The following is an 18,341-nucleotide window of genomic DNA, read 5'->3' on the forward strand; positions in this document are numbered from 1 at the left end:
GCTGTAACAACAAGCAACTTTAGACTACTGATAATATCAGACTCCATTCTGAACTATGCCGGCTAGGACCAATGAAAAAACACATTTCATATATAGATTTACAGTACGTCAAAATAAAACAAGAAGATATAAGCCGAAAAAATGGAGTTTATTCCAAGATGCCAACAATCAGTCGTTTATAGTTGTCTAATAGGATAACAAAACAAAACCCTCAGGACAGTGATGCTCAACCTTTTCGGCCTGTGGCCTGTGTACATGTCCTCACATGTATTGCAGGCCGCATGAAATCTAAAACATCGTCCGAGTTCAATGTAACCGATCATCTATTTAATAAATGGAGTGTTGGCCAGGGGATGCACAGTACAGCGTCAAGGGCTGCATGTTGGCCCCGGGCTGTGGGTTTGGACATCACATAACATAAATTAACTTAAAAAAAAAAAAAAAAAAAGGTCATTAACATTGTTAAAAAGGAATAACTCAGCTTTTGTTTAAAATATTATTGTTTTTGTAGTTAACATAGAGTTTTTTTATGGAATATTTTACAAAGGTTTTGATTGCAAGGCTTATAGAAAGACATCTGACTACCAGGGAGATACAAAACATTTTGTCAATATGTGCAGACATATATACCATACCTACTTACAAGTCAATAAAATAATCTACAGTTGAAAAAAATTATGTATATCCGATATTCCATCACAGCATTTACGACATCTAAAAGTGTTAGCCTTTATGAATTTAGCATATTTACCCTGTTCTTCCACAAATTTTTTTTTTGGGCTTTGATTTTTTTTCTGTTGAAAAGTGTTGCTTTCCAAAACAAGGTTTTACGTAAAACTGAATTGAACTACGAAGTTTGGAACATATTCAGAAATGGTCTAGACATGCTATGAGTGACATCATTTGGTAGGAAGACTAGAACTTTCCTCTCACAACATCAGGGCTTTAAAAAAATGTCTTAAGTTACATCTAAAATGACATTTTCATTGTAACATTTTTCAGCAGAACTGAACTCTCAACATGCGCACAGTAATAGAATGATTAGCTCAACCTTTCTACTTAAGAAAAAAAATACATTAGAATCATTTTACATACATAATATACAAATATGTGTTTTATCACAGGGAAAAAATTTTAAAAGCCTAAAGTTATAAAACAAAAATTTGAATTGTAAATATACTCAAAAGAAAATTTTGCCATCATTTTATAATTAATGTACCTTAACAATAAAAAAAAATTGTGCATCAGCCTGAACAAAAAAATATTATGATGGACGGAATGCTTATGGCATTACAGCAAAATTTGCCATATTTCTTTATAAAAGATACAAGTCATGCAATGTATTATAGGAGATATTATTTTCTAATCTATCAGTTTTAGAGAGTTAGCAAATACTACCATTGTTAATTACCGGTATTGAGTTAAACTAATCCAAATATTTTTGAACATTAAAAAAATTACATTCAAATTAGCAAAGAAAATTCATTCTTGTTTTCGTTTCGTGTTGAATACAGTTGTTTAGTTTGGAAAATTGTTTTGAATCTTAATGCAGTAAAGTCTGTGATAATTGATTTCACTTAAATATAATCAAACTTTGTCAAGGCTTTCCTCAGCAATAGGTTTAAAGCAAAAGCCTTGAAGACAGGAACATCAATCCTGTGATCAGTACTGAGCCCATCGAAATCACTTGACCGTCTGGAAAGAGAAGAGAATGCATAGCTGTACTTTCCTAAATACATATATAGCCAGACTACAAGCATTCAGATTTTTTTAGCTACTAGTGAAAGTAAACACATTACATGGTTTCAACTCCCACCATCATCTTAGCTGCGTTCATGTCATTCGAATTCTAAATTAAGTGTTTCTTGTTCTATGCAAGATACTAACAATTGAACTAGTTATTTTTTGTTACAAAAGAGAAAGAATGCATTTATTATGCATTTAGTTCAAATATATTTTAAAATAACTATTAACAAGTAGTGTTTACTATTACTTTTTTTTTTATGATTGCTACATGTCATTAAAGGGGAAGGCTTCTTCCATAGACCTTGAACGAGAAACCATCAATTGGATGATCATTTAACGATATCCTTTATGCAAGCCTTGTACCATATCTTCATAACAATCAGTTGATTGAATACTTATGTATATTCCAAGACCGCATCACAAACTAAGAGACATGGTTACTGCTGCGATGGAACCAAGATGACCTGCTAACCATCGTAAAAAAAATGCATGATAAAAATCTATGGCCATAATTACAAGATCTTCGGGGCTCACCAAGACCTTCCTTCAAAGAATGGTACCAGGAAAAAGAAGAAGAGGCAGACAGAGAAAGCGATGGGAGGACTACATAAAAGAGTGGACAGGCCTGCCATTCAAAGAGGCTCTAACTAAGACAAAAGACAGAGAGGAATGGAGAAAGATGGTCGATGAATCTTGCATGGCGCCCCAATGGTCCAACAGACTAAGAGATAGGTAAAGGTAAAATTTGATAATAATATTGACATAAATATTGTTATGACCGCCATCCAAGCTAGTGCTATTAGAGACTAGGCGAGGAAGGATGTTTACATTAGGAAGAAGATAATGGAGTCCCGCCCAAGTCTAGAGCTAAAGCTGTATTAAAGGACAGATGTTGTTTTATGTATTTGTGATGTCCTTATGTAAATAAACATCGTTGCCTCGTTGAGTTGCCTCCTTTAATCGGTTAGTTATAACAATATATTTCTGTACCTTGAGGTATCGTGTCATCAGTGGGCCTAACAGTATCATAATACTGGCAGCACTTTCAACACGCAGCCACTTCTTTTGAATGGAAGGAGATATGGCTGTGGTTGTTGATAGTTTGTAGTTCATAGCTTCTGATATTCATGATAAAATATTGAAACCTGCCTTTTACCTCAGTGTAACACTTTGAAACCTCTTCTGAGTTAGTGTTTCTACATAAACTATCTTGTAATTTAGTTATTTTTTATTATAGTTTTGCTTGGAATGTTTATCTATGGCGAATAACCATAATATGCGGAACAAAAAAAAAAATTAAATTTGGTTAGCTAGGTTGCTAAGAAAATATAAAATTTATTTTCAGCACTGCAAAACCAAATTTGTAAGCTTTTTCACATTCAAGCACAAGGGAGAGTCATAGATGCACCTATTTGAAATGTTTTTGTTTTTAATAAGAATGACAGTCACAAATGGACAGCCCCTTAACGTGGTAGACCAGTAAACGTATCTAGGAAGTATAGTATCAAATGACGCCTCACTTTCAAGGGAAGTTGATAACCATATGGCCAGGGCCAGTAGTGCTTTTGGACGTCTCAAGGCAAGAGTTTGGCAGAATAAGTTGCTCCACCTGTCTACAATAATCAATGTCTACCAAGAGGTGGTTCTCTTCTATATGGATCTTATGGATCTGAGACATGGGTAAATGCCGGTATGGACAATATAGAGGGAATTCTTATGGTCTGACAGTTATACTGAGCAGGGCATGTATCCCATATGGGAGCAAACGTATGCCAAAAGCAGTCTTTTTTGGTGAGCTACAGGGTGGTTGACGTAACAGAGGTGCCCCAGTGAAATGCTTTAAAGACCAGCTTAGTCGCCAAAATGTTTAGCGACAGAAGAGAGCACCTGGTTGTATGCGGCTTCAGAATGATACAGCTGGAGGTCACTCACAAAGGCAGCGGGTTTGATTTTGATTTTAGGCACATCGGCACAATTTAGGCCATGTCGTGCCTGCAGTCCCTTAGGACTACTCTCTCTCTAAACAACAAGGGCCAGATTCTATACAGTCATATCATTAAAATCAAGGTCTATTCACAGTTAAAATAGTAAAGGTAGTAAAAATTTAATTATTTGGTAAAAATCTAATGTAAATAGTACATGTCCACAAACTCATAAATCAGATCTTCGTAGATAGCCCCACCTCCCGGATAAAGCCCACAAAGGCAGCAGGATAAACATTTGAGAACAAAAGGAAATCCACTGCTGAGGACAGACGCAGATGGCAAAAATCAAATCTTAATCAACCACAGGCAGACAATGGTTATGCTTGCCCTGGCTGTGGCAAAATATGTAGGTCACAGCAGGGGCTGCATAACTATAAGTAATACAGCATTCTTCATTAATCTTCGGACTTGAAAGCAAGCCTTATTATATGCTTTATTCATTCAGTGTAATTAATATGAAAAAATACTAAAATGACTAAAACTAAAAGAAAAAAGGTACCGGTACTAAAAGTAATAAGAAACCCTAGCAAGTTAGTCTTGCTAACTTATCACATACTAACTCTCATAATAATCACATTCGTAGTTGGGGATAAATAAGATACTATGACATAATTGAAGAAACTGAACTGCTTATTAATCCTTAGTGTAGAATTTCTTATACATATGGACATTTAATTTATAACGAATCAAAATTACAAAGAGAGTTTGTGCTGTCACGCAAACTTAGAGGCAGACCCCGTCAGGTTAGCCCATGATCAGTGCTAGTAGACAGGTTTTGACATTTTCACCCCCAATATGAGAAGCTGTAAACTACAATCAACTAATGATCACAATTTTACCTGACAGCATAGCAAGATCACTTAAAGCACCGTTGCAATCAATTACTACTTACTGTATGGAATTACTGTTGTGGTCGGGGATGTTCTCTCTTTTTCATTACCAGCAATGTTAGCCGGCGTTGTGTAGTCAGATAGCTGAAGACCCTTGACTGTACTTTGTTCTCCTGAATAACTTTCAGTATTATTATTTCTGTTACCTATGTCAGGTACTGTTAAAGAGAAATATTAGAGAATTTTGTTACTTAAATATTAAAATCAATCTATGTCTATCTATGTATCAATGTATTTACTTATCTGTGAATGTATGTATTTATAGTAACAATCTATCCTCCTAATTACTTATCTACCTAAACTACCTACCTAGCTATCCATCTAACTGAGCTAGACAAGAGCTTATCAAAATAGAAGATTTTATAGATTTGCTAGTTTAAAATTTTTAGGTGATGACATTATTCTCTCTTCATCTATCTAAATATCAATCTTAATTTATAGATAACAGATGTTACTTCAAAAGAAAAGACAATTCTGTCCTACACATTCATGTGTAAATGTAGACATACGTTTAATCAGTGACTTAAACTGTGCATATATTATATATATTTTGACATAAATATATTTATGTTAATATTATTAATTTGTAATATTCACAAATATTTAATGAACTGATTGTTATGTAGTCACGGTTCATTGTAAGCCTAGCCTAAAAAAGCATTCCATTCTCTAATGGCACAAGGAAAGTAATAGAAATTTTACAAATTTGTCGTAGCATATGGAATAAGAAATGTGCCTCTAGCTTTGTGTCTTTCTAAGTATTTTATTAGGTTTTGTTTGTCTATTTGTATATTATGATTCAATGTTTTATCTCACTGCTCTATTTTGTATTTGTTCCAGTGTTTTTTTTTTAAATATTTTCTTGAGTTATAGGATTCCAAACAGAGGATGCATATTTTAATATTGGCCTAACCAAGATTAAATAGCCTTTTAGTTTTATGTTTCGATTTGGTTTGTAAAAATTTCTCTTAATAAACCCTAATGTTTGTATTTCATTTTGTTATAATTTCATATTTGGACACCCCCCTCCTTCCACCCTAGCTACACCTAGATATTTTGAGTTTTTAGTCTGTGTAACTGGTTAACTTTGAATAAAATAAGTAGTTTTTATTTGTATTGGTTGTTTTGTTACTATTAATAACTGGGTTGTTTTTCCTGGGTGGAATGACATGCTCCTATATGATTCCCATTTCTGTAAGTCTTTTTGTAAAATTTTGCAATCAGCACCCTGTGTTTTTTTTATTGTTCTGTATATCATGCAATCATCTGCAAATAATCAGACTTTTGTTCCTGAACTAATTCAACTTAGTAGGTCATTTATGTAAATTACTAACTGGTGGGCTTAAGACTGTTCCTTGAGGTACAACTGAGTTAGCTATTATTTGTGTAGTTTTGGAGCCATTACAGTTTGTTCTCTCCCTATCAGGAAATCAAGAATCCATTGATGTAATGAACAATTAATGGGAAAGTAATTTTTTAGCAAGCTATGGTGGTGAACTTTGTCAAATGCCTTATAAAAAGTCTTATAAAATTGCATCTATTTGTTCATTATTATTATAAATTAAAAGGGATTTTTCTAATATAAACATTTGAGACTACTATTAAAAGTAACAATAATAATATGCACTCAACAAAGGAGTAAGAGGAGGCTATAGGGTTAATCTATTTATTTATTTATTTTCACATGCACATAATATTTATATATTAAGAGGACAATAATCAATAAAAAGAATTTAAGTCATCCATTGACATGCATGACTAGATTGACCTAGGAACACACTTAAGACTCACTTAAGACGTAATCATCTTTTTTTTTTTAAGTAACGTCTATATTTTATAACACAAGATAAGTGCACCCAAATAAACTAATATAACACTATTAGTCAACTGACTTAAGCCTCCAGGTAAACCTGGACCACACCCATAGAAGAAAATAAATATACATAACATACACTCTAGGAATAGAGGTACAAAAACAGGCTTGGACCAGATCAACAACAACTTCGACCTACCACATAACCTCCCCTGAATTAAAGAAATTAATATTTAAACACCAGGAGACAACAAGACAAGAGGAAACAAGGTTACAAAGACAGTTTGTGTGGAAACACAAACTCAAAATCGACCCCCGAAGTGGTCCACCAAAGCTTGTAAAAAAGGTAGGTTTCAATATTTTCAGAAAGAACATCTGAATGAAATTCTATCAAAGACAAATGACAGAGAAGAATGGAGAAAGTAGGTTGGCAGATCTTGTGTGGTGCCCCAGTGGTCTAGCAGACCAAATGATAAGTGAAACTGAATGTGAAGTTAGATGTGAACCTGGCCAACCTGATGTTTTATAATGTATATCTAATTGATCTCAATCTCTTATTCCTAAGGCAAAAAAAAAAAAATTCCATTCAAGTGTTGTATAGTTTGAAGGTGGCACTGCAGTTCATGCGATAATATAAAAAACTACTAATTAGTTGTTGTTTTAAATTATATCCAACTTATATGTATACCAAATAGATTTTTTCTCTCTAAAAAAAAAGTAAAAATGTTTTTTTTTGTAAATGTAATAATTAGTATGACAGAACGTACATAACTATATATATATAAGCAAATACAAATGTAAAACAATGATATTTTTTTGACAAAAAAATCTAAAACCGTTATCAAAAATGTGCTAAAAATATGGTAAATGGTAACCTCCTCTAATAAAGAGCCTCCAGTGATTGTTACTATTAATAGTGAATTGTTGTAAAAGTGGTGTATTTTTATGAAAAAAAACTGCTTTTCGCTTTCAGAAAAGAAAAAAGTAGCTGTAGCATCATCATGGTCTAAAATATTATGATGTTGGATTTTCACTATCTTTTGTAGTTTACGGATGGACGGACAGATATTTCACACAAAACTAATAGCGTCTTTTCCACTTTCGGGGGACGCTAAAAGAAAACAACAAATGAAGATTAAGTTTATTTAACTTTTAGCTAGTAGATTTCTGGAATAATGTAATTATTTTTCGTCCATTATTTAATAAATGTAGAAATACCTTAGTGGTGCACCAACTGTGTATAGTTGTGTATGAAATGTAAAAATTGTTAACAACAAAATTGTTTTCCTTTTTTTTTCCCCACTCCACACTTGTTTTAATAGGCTCGTATAGATGATATTTTTTTAGTCTAACTAGGCCTTGTGACATAGTGGATTTTTTTCCTTTGACGTCATATGGAATAAATTCTTTACATGAAATGCTAAAACAAATCGGTATAATAATGTTTATCAAACCTCGTAATGTGACTCGCATTTTAAAAAGACATAAAAGCTAGATTTAGATCAAATCTAGATTTTTTACACTAGATCTAGATTTATTTTACGAGCTAGATTTTTTACACTAAATCTAAATTTTTTTTTTTACACTAGAGCTTGATTTTTAAAACTAGATTTAGATTTAAGTTCTAATTAAAATCATTGTAGAATCTAGATCTAGAATTTCATGGTCTAGTTTAGAATGTTTGTTGTTTAATATGTTTCGGATGTTCCTTCAGAGTTGTAGTCCAAACCTCCCGCAGGACGACGGGGGATGGGAGCGGGCAGGGTTTGAACCTATGACCATCGATGAATCCAAACGACAGTCCAGAGTCCAGCGCACAAACCGCACTACCAGACAGCCATGATTTAGACTAGATCAAGATCTATAATTTTAATTTCTAGACTTAAAGTGTAGATTTTTATTTCTAAAGTCTAGATTGTCAATATTCCAATATTGCAATGTTATAAAATACTAAAAATAATCTACTATTTTAAAATCTAATATTGCAATTAGTCTATTAATTGATTATCTAGTGTTTTTTTTTACATTATTATTATAGCTTTTATATAGCGCTACTTTCATGCTTATAGCATGCTCAGAGCACTTTGGTCCAATCTCATTTGTGGACCGGTGGGGGGGAGGGGGTATCTAGGAGTTGGATTTCCGAGCTGCCTTTAGGCGCTCAGTAAACGCAACTCTGCCCGAGTCGGGTGTCGAACCTCGAGCCCCCTTCTAGGTAGCCGAGACAAGCCAAGTTCAAGCGCACTTAGCCTCTCGACCATGCTTCCCACTTCCTACATAAACCTTATCTAAATTACATCTACATTTGGTTTAATTTAGGTAGATCTACATCCTCATTCTAGTTCCATTTCTACATCCTCATTCTAGTTCCATTTAAATGAAATTGCTCAATACCAAAAGATTATCTAAAATCGCTCTTCTGACATATTGTACATATCCGGTAGTTGTCATTCCGTAATGTGTAGGTATATTATCAATAATAGGCAATAAGTTTGTGACCAGTTAGTCATTAGGTTAAGAGCCATGCCTGGTCGTGCGGTTAGTGCGCAGGACTGATTATCTCTACTGTCTCGGTTTCATACCCTGCTCGATGCTATCCTCTGTCGACCAGCGGGAGATTTTACATTAAAATTTTTTTTTTTACAACCCCAAATGAATCTTTGAAACATAATTACTTTTAACAATCAAAACAAAATCACGTCTTGAATAATCCTTACGAATATGTGGATCCGACAGGGATCCGTCTCCCACGGGGGCCGCCTCTGAGTTTGTGTGGCAACACAAACTCTCTTTGTAATCTTGTTTATTAATGAAATGTCAACTTTTAATATAATAAGTAGGTTAATTATTTCAATATTGATTAGTATTGGTATTAACAAATTAGCAATTAATGAAAACCTATTTTGTATATGATGTCTTTTAATATCATGAGAGTGCTATATATATTTTTTTCAAAGTACAAATGTAAGCTGCTGATAGAGGCCAGACTTTTACAGTTGAAACACATACAGTATGTTCATACACTCTTCGCTAGCAGAGTGGTTACCGTGCGGTCTAGAGAAGCCTGGTTGTGCATTTTGCACTCTGGACTGACGCTTGAATTTATCGATGGTCCCGGATTGAAACCCTGCCCGCTCCCATCCCCCGTCGTCCTGCGGGAGGTTTGGACTAGGAAGTACACTATCTTCAACATGTAAAACATTTTACAAACAAAAAAAATTTCTAGTAACTTACTATTTACTGCAAAGGAATCTGAGGTCATGATCACTGTGCTTCTCTTGATACTGCAAGTATAGATTGCAAAATCAGCAGCTGTTAAGTTATCCATCTGTAATATATCATCAAATTGGCGAGGAATAGAAACAGTTCCTTTTTTCCATGAGTATTCTCCTTCGTATGAAGATTTGCATGCCAAAGTCAGCAGACTCCCCAACACAGGGATTGTAGGATTCGGACTGATGGCAGGCTTAGTGAAATAGCTACTGCCTGTAGATGAAGGAAATAAAATATAAAAACAAAATTTTTTAAAAGAATTTTTTAGCTAAAAAAGGAAATATATGAAATGAAAGCTTGCTTAACATTAATTATTTTTTTTATGCAATATAACTAAAAAGGTTTACATTAACTTCAAATTAATTAAATTCAATTTGATAACTTTATAAAGAAACTAAACAACATCCAGATGATCTACTTTTAATAAAGCCTAAATCAACTCACTCATTCTGGTAAAAAGATTGTATATGTTATTTCTCCCAAACGCAATCTTGGATCAAGCTGAAACTTTGCACAATTACATCTTTTACATGACAACACAAGAATTGATAACAAAATTAACCAATTAGTTAATTAACTATTGGTAATTAATTATTTTGTTTGGTATTTCAAACAAGTGAAAGAAATTATACTTGACTAAAGTGGTAGTATACTCTTAATTAGTTCCCATTATGGGTCGTTGTCTGAGGCTTAGTGAACACTAACATGAAATAGAAACAATAGGTAACACTCTACAATCTTCCAAGTTCGTAGGCTCTTCCCTAGCAGAGTGGTTACCATGTTGGCTTGAGAAGCCTGAGAAGGCTTTAGCCCATGAGTTCAAAATCACGTTAATCACTTTTTTTTTATAAATACATTTGAAAAACAATTACTGTACCCAGATAACTCATTCTTTCTCCCCCACCCCTTTCCAACTGGTCTAGACAAGTGATAGGATCAAAGTAAATTGAGAAAGCTAAAAGCATGAAATTGCGCTAAACAAAAACAATAGGTTAAAATATATCTAGTGGCACAGATTCATTATTGTTATTCTAAATCTATTTCAAATTTAATTATCTGAAGTAACTCATCACACAGATTTATTATTGTTAGTCTGAATCTATTTCAAATTTAATTATCCGAACTAACTCATATAATTAATGTAAGCTTTGTTTTTTAAAAAGTATTTTTTAAAATTATTCTGCTTGTTTGTGTTGTGATTAGAAATAAAGTCTAGATTTAACTTAGCTCTGTATTCTATTCCTTAGAAATGTTGATTTGAAAAGTGCTTCAATAAAATTAATCAGTTGTCTTTGAAACAATGTTATACACAAAGAAGCACATTGTTGTTATAGTCAAAGTAGGGAATAACTTACTTCGGGTTATTGTTATTGCAGGAGAGCTTAATGCTGTGCCATCATAAGTAGCAAAACATGTTATGGTATAAACCCCTTCTGTTAGTGGTAAATTCAATGTCTGCTCATTTTGGCCATTGACAACTGTTGAATTAATCTAGGACAGAAGAGTGTTTTTAAATAAAGAAAATAATCAAAATAACTTAATTACATATATATATATATTTATTTATATTAGCGATGCACCGGGTAGTCGCTCCAGCTTTGGCTTCGGTTGAATAATCTGCAATTTTTTTACTGTTCATCGATATTTGGTTTCGGCAGAATATCACTACCGAATAGTAAAGGCACCTCTGCACTAAGATTTTTCGAGATAAGTCAATTGGAGGTAACACTTAACACTTGAATACTGAAACAACGCAGGCAAAAGGCCAACAATATAAGGGTAGTCGACACTGATAAACGATGTCAAACAAGAACTTAAATACTTTATGAAGGGAACTGTCGAATGTCGTCAAACTAAATCTCAATTAAAAAAAACAGCCAATATTCAAAAAGTGGACATGATTAAATAATGTCAGTTCTTAAATACTTTAACGTTAATGTTTCAAATAAAAGAAAGTACTTTTAAAACTATGTCTAAGCACCAAACATCTTTTAGTAAAAAGATAAGGCGTGTTCATCTAAATAGAAATAAAACTTTACATTATAAATTCGCATTTCATACATAGCAGCGAAGGCTGACACATTTTACATAGCAGCGAAGGCTGACACATTTTACATTTTTTTCTTGACCTTTGAGTGGGATAGTGAACATGTAATATTCCTTAACCTGTCACGCTGACCAGACATCTGTCTAGATGTGAGGGTAGAGATGAACAATCCCCAACTTTTTTTTGTTTGTTTAGTCCATATATTGAATTCATAGATAGACAGGTGACCATAATAAGCCAGATGTCAACATGTTGACACTGTCTAGAAGTCACACCTTATGAGGGAACTGAGTTTATTTACTTGGAGAAGAATCTTTATCAGGGGGTTGAACTTCAAGCCACACTTCTACACAGGTAACAAGGGTAGAGATGAACAACTTCCACCCCCTTTTATTTGTTTAGTTCATAACATTGAGTTCATTGATAGACAGATGACCACAAGTCAAACATAAATAAATAAATTGATCTAATAGCACCACAATTAGATCTAGCAAACAAAAAAATACGCTATAATGTTAAGAAACCCTAGACCTCTGTAACTATGTACATATATAATTATATATCTACATGATTGACTGACCATGCCAATTTGTTATCTTTTTTGCCTGACCACTCAACACTATTGTGTATGCCCAAGGAAAAAAACGTGTGATGGTCAACACCATCAACTATACACACTACACTAGGACTACATGTGTAGGCCCACTACGTCTATCTGACCAGGTTGTTAAAATCAGTTTATTTATGTTTTTTGGTAGGGAGGGTGTGGATGAGTTTTTTTCTTCTATAGTTGGTTTTCCTAATGCTCTTAGTTCTATACAACTACATAGATCTAAACATAGATATCAATAATAGGCCTACAGACTACAATTAAATCTTTGCTTTGGCACCATCTAAGGTTCAAACTATCAATAGGTACAATTGATGTTCCAGCTGTTAATAAAATATCTTTTGCAGCAAATGAATAAATTTAAAATAAATATTGACCTACAAGGCTTCAGATTCCAACTATTAACAAACAGCTACTATCAGTATTAAGCCCTTGAAGCGGTCCTTGGACTTTAAATTACAAGCCTGATGATCAGTTGTTGGTCTGAAATTCATGCACACATTCACCCACTATACAAGCCAGATTGCACTATACTTTTGAGAGATTTACATTAGTAACTGGTTAAATATATACATACATATTTTACATTGACCCTTCCCCACACAGTTGGTGGTCTCATACATAAACACACACTCATGCTACACAGATTAGTTAATTAGGCCTATCTGTTTATATGGCTCCTTTTGTCTCGAAAGGCAATGGATGCGCCCAAATGAGTCACTAGTTTTGGCTTAATCTTGAGACGGGGCAGAATCTGGTGTGGTTAATCAAGCAAATTCTAGAATGGCAGACTTTGCCACAATTTGTACATGTGTATGCCTCTGAATCAGGGCTAGCGGACAGGGCGGCTTTCTTTTTTCCCTCTTGATTAAGGCCGCTTCAATTCTTTTGTTCTCAGCAAGGGTTGTCCCAGCACACACAGTCTGTCTCCATGCACTCCGTGCATTTATTTATATATATAACTATAAATGTTTACATTAACTTCAAATTAAGTGTAAAGGCATATAATTTGATAACTAATCAATGCACATATATATATATTTTATTGATATATATATATATGTATATATATATTTATTGATCTGTTTGGCATATTCTTCTCCTGCCTACTGCATTATGCTTTCAGCAACATCATGGAAGGTGTATTTCTCCATACAAGATCCTCAGGAAAATTGTTCAATGTATCCAGATTGAGTGCATAAGTTAAGAAGGTACTAATCAAGGAACTTCTCTAGGCTAATGATTCAGCTCAGCTTCAGACCTAAGTTGACAGACTCTATGCTGCATACCAGAAGTTTGGATTACATATTAGTTAAATCAAGATCAAATACTGCAACTCTCAGAAAATTAATGGCCAAACCTTTAAAATTTGTTGACCATTTTTTTTTGTATCTTGGTTCCATCATCTTCAATGATGCTCTACTGGGTAAAGACATCAGCAACAGGATAACCAAGGAAGTGGGCACCATGTCACGGCTGCAGAAAAGAGTGTGGGACAATACCTTACTGACTAACAATAATAAAACCTTCGTCTACCTGACAAGTGTGATGAGCTCTCTGCTAGAAGGTAGTATCTAAATATCTTTCCCCTCTGATGATTAAGACGGATCTTTAAAATAAGGTGGCAAGATAAAATAACCAATGAAGAGTGCTGTGAAGAGCAGGGTACCAGGACATCAGTGCTGTTATCAGCAGCAGACACCTAGGCTGGCTTAGTCATGTTTACAGAATACCACAAGGTCGACTTCGGCAAATTGCAGGAGAGTCATTGGTCATCCTCTTTCAAGGTATACTGATGTATGTAAATGTAACATGAAGCTCTTCAAAATCATTACTGACAGTTGGGCAAAATAGGTACTGGATATATCCACATGAAGAGCGAGCATAATGGAAGGGTCCCAGGTTGCAAATGGAATACACAACAGAAGTAGAAAGCAGGGGGAAAGTGCAACACAACCTGGTGATTACAGATGACCAGCCTGTGACAGCAGCTGTGTATATAAAACACAGAATCGACATTTTTTCAAAACTAATTCTAGTTTAGAGTATATGTAAGAACTATTCAATCAGCTAACTACACTTAAAGAAAAAAATTAAAATGCAGTTTCTGGGACTATGAATAACTTCAACCTACCCAATATAAATTATAGAAACTTAACACAATTTAAGTTTAGATCAAATAATTAAAAAACCAAAACAACAAATTAGATCTAAAAAACAACACAAAATACACATTAGATCTCTTCTTAACAAACAGACCTGGATTAGTAGTAGAATATGATATTACCCCTGGTCTGATGGACCATGATATCATTACAATACAGTCAGATTAAAGCAGTAACCAATATAAAATCCAAAAGAATAATCTTATTCTGGGACAAATGCTACGTTACACAACTATAATAAAATATGCATCCTCTATTAGGGACCCCTCAACTCAAGAAAACATTAAGAAACTGGAACAGACATAAAATAGAGCAGTGAAATTCATATCAAACGAATATTGACATTTGACTAGAAAAACACCTTTAGTAAAATCACTAAATTTAGAAAGCCTTCAGGATAGAAGACTCAAAAGTAAAGTAGCAATTATACATAAAACACGGAACCATAATCTTCAAATATAAAATCAAAATTTAATAAAATACTCAGAAAGATACAAAAGATAAAGGCACATTCCTCATTCCATATGCAAGGACAAATTTGTACTTGGCAGAATTTAAGACTTTGGTTAATATACATGACTGAATGTATGACGCATAGGAAGTATTCATCTTCTTTTTTGAAGTAACGTCTGTATTATATAAGATAAGATTTAAACAAACATTCTTATCAGAAAAAGACCTTAACCAACCAGTTGATGACCTCTGGAATTTCATTAAAAACTATCTTAAAACCATTATAGAAAATCATATACCAACTAAATACGCATCAAACAAAATAAATAAATGCTGGTTTCATAAAAGATTAAAGAAACTTTGTAAACAGAAGGAAAACCTATTTAGATAATTTAAAGAAAGAGTCAGAAAGAGTTTATAAAAAGAACACAGAATATGTAGCAACATCATAAACCACTTACACATATTTTTCTTACTTCATACCAGCATGGAAACTGGAACAGACACAATATAGAGCAGTGACATTCATAACAAATGAATATTCACATTTGACTAGAGTAACACCTTTAGTAAAATCACTAAATTTAGAAAGCTTTAAGGTAGAAAACTCAAAAGTAAAATAGCAATTATACATAAAACACTGAACCATAATCTTCAAATATAAAATCAAAATCTAATAAAATGCTCAGAAAGACACAAGGATAAAGGCACATTCCTCGTTCCATATGCTAGGACAAATGTGTACAAATGCTCCTTCTTCACTAGTGCTATTAAAGCATGGAATGGGTTGCCTGAGCTAGCCAGGAAAACCAGTGACTTGGCAGAATTTAAGTCATTGGTTAACATGCATGACTGAATGTATGTATGTATGTAACCATCTTCTTTTCTGAAGTGACATTTGTATTTTATAAGATAAGATAACAGAGCCATGTACAAAGAAATGACTACGCCTAACAAACTGGACAGTATTAACTTCCTCCCCCGCAAAGAACAATCTACAATTTTCCAACTTAGAACAGGACACACCACTATTAAATTACCACCTGAACAAAATAAACTCCACACAACTCCCCCTTTGCAGACACTGCGCCCATCCCTTTGAAACCGTAAACCATATCCTCTTTGAATGCCCCTCCCTAATCCACCTTAGGCAGACCCAACTTCCACTACAGCCCAACATAACCAACACCCTGTACGGCAGTGCTGAACAACTGAAGAAAACAGCACACTTTTTTTCCTTGGCACAGTCTGCAAAAGAGCTCACAGCTCAGCAGCAATAAAGCTGGCTAGAAGAAGAAGAAGAAGAAAAATAAGATAAGATAAAAATATTTGTAGTGTCTGCAAAGGTGCTGCTCAAAGTATGCTTGTACGTTGGTCTGGATTTCAACTTTTGGTACAAAATGAGTCATGAAAATTCATCTACAAATATAACTTAATGATACAAGTATTATAAGAAGAAATATAAAAAGATACTAGTGCTTTAATGTTGTAAGGTTGTGTGTTTTAAACTGTCCAATGTTTTCAAAGCTTCGTAATGAGTTGGATTCACCCAAAAATATTCTGCTATTTCACACTGATGTTGGTTTTTAAACATGTTTTCTTTTATATTCGAGATGAATTAAAAATAAATATAAAACCACAGTTGAAAGCATTTTATAATGGGGAAAGTGAACTAAAGAAAAGACTCCCTTTAGACATATTTGTCATCTTAAATGAGATCATTTTCCCAAAAATATCTTTATCTTTCCCACTAGTTAAATACAGAAGTAGACTTAATGCTGTTGCCTTTGCTGCTATTAATCATCGAAGGGTCACTTTCTTTGAAGAGCTTCATGTCGTGTTTGCATACATCCGTATACCATAAAAGTGGGCGACCAGCGGCTCTCCTGTCTCCTGTTAGCAACTTGAAAAATCCTGTTTTGCAAAGAAATGTTTTTGGAAATTGAACCCATTTTAAGATGATAAAGATGTAAAACAGGGTATTTTCTGTAGTTCACTTTCACCCTTATAAATGTTCTTCCAACTGGTTTTGCTTTCAACTTAAAAACTATTTTAATTCATCAGGACTATAAAATTAAACGTTTTAGAACTTAGCCCCTTGACTGCAATCTTACTTCAGTGTAAAATAGCAGAATATTGTTGAATGCATCAAACTCATTACAAGGCTTTGAAAACAGTTTAAAACACTGATCTCACAAAACTGAAACACTAGCATTATTTACTATTATTTCTTCTAATTCTTGTGGCATGTACTAATATTCATCGATGAGTTTTGATGACTTTTGGTGACTCATTCTATACCAAAAGTTGTAATCCAGACCAACACCCAAGCTTACTTGGAGCAGCAATTTTGCAGAAACTACAAATATTTTTGCAAGAGATTGCATACTCTTCAGCAATGAACACATTCTATTAAATGTATACTTTTTCAGCAATGAACAAGTTTTGTTAAATACAGCATGTGCAGTAGTAGTCGTTTCAAAAATTTTGCAAAAGAGAAACAAGCCTTCACCTGGAACACCAAAGGAATACATGGTGCTGTATTTGGAAGCTGACGCCTATCAATTGGAACAGTTGGAGAACCAAGGCGCCTGAAGAAATCCCAGAAGGGATCACAGGCAGAGACGCGATGAAAATTATAATTGCCAGGTTTACCTGATCAATAAATCACAAGACATGTAAGCTATTCTGTGAAAAGTGTCATCAAATATGAAGGTTGAGCTCAATTTAGTAGAACTAACAAATTTAGCTTCAATTATTACTTGAACAATGTACTTGGCTCCTGGCAACAGTAAGTCATCTGCAATAATATGAGGTTTCATAGCTCTAGCAATTCTGAGGGCCACCAAATAAGAAGCTTTGATGACCGTTATGTTTTATTTATTATATTTGCCAGATGTCAAACCTGGTTTTCTTGATTCGGTCAGTTTATATTGTTGTCTGCAAAACCTCGGATGTTTGATTTCAATTGTTTCAGATTGTTATGACTCATTGATTCCAATAATAGAACTTTGATAAAAAAACAAACCATTGTGGTTTCTCAATTCCTGCTTATTCAAGTTCTAAAACTTTAAAAACTGTCGTTATATTTCATAACATTCATTTTCACTAGTTGTGGCATAATGACCTAGTAATTCATTTCCCAACAACGTACATCAATTGTCAAATTTCTAGAAAAAAATTAAGAGCCATTTTCAAGATGCATGTCCAGGTTCCACAAAGTTATGAGTTGAATAAAGGTATTGCAAAATTGAAAATTATATATTTAAAAAAACAAACACAATGTTTCAAAATTTACTTTTGTTTCGAAAGATAATATGTAGGTTAACTACCAAATCTGTTATTTTTAAAATCAATTA

At 33.7% G+C, this 18,341-nt stretch overlaps 1 protein-coding gene across 1 annotated transcript in view; it reads right to left on the reverse strand.

Moving 5' to 3' along the window:
• Positions 1-455: 455 nt before the first annotated feature.
• The window catches only part of LOC129928511 (uncharacterized), a 38,459-nt gene continuing 20,573 nt past the window's right edge, over positions 456-18,341 (reverse strand). Inside the window, exons 8-11 of the mRNA XM_056043080.1 lie at positions 11,063-11,198; positions 9,669-9,920; positions 4,624-4,779; positions 456-1,695 (exon numbers count right to left, since the gene is read on the reverse strand). Of these exons, the coding sequence (XP_055899055.1) occupies positions 1,622-1,695; positions 4,624-4,779; positions 9,669-9,920; positions 11,063-11,198 (618 nt within the window). The 3' untranslated portion in view covers positions 456-1,621. The remainder of the gene's footprint in view (positions 1,696-4,623; positions 4,780-9,668; positions 9,921-11,062; positions 11,199-18,341) is intronic.

This window comes from Biomphalaria glabrata, chromosome 10, assembly GCF_947242115.1.
Source record: "Biomphalaria glabrata chromosome 10, xgBioGlab47.1, whole genome shotgun sequence".
Lineage (NCBI taxonomy): Eukaryota > Metazoa > Mollusca > Gastropoda > Planorbidae > Biomphalaria > Biomphalaria glabrata.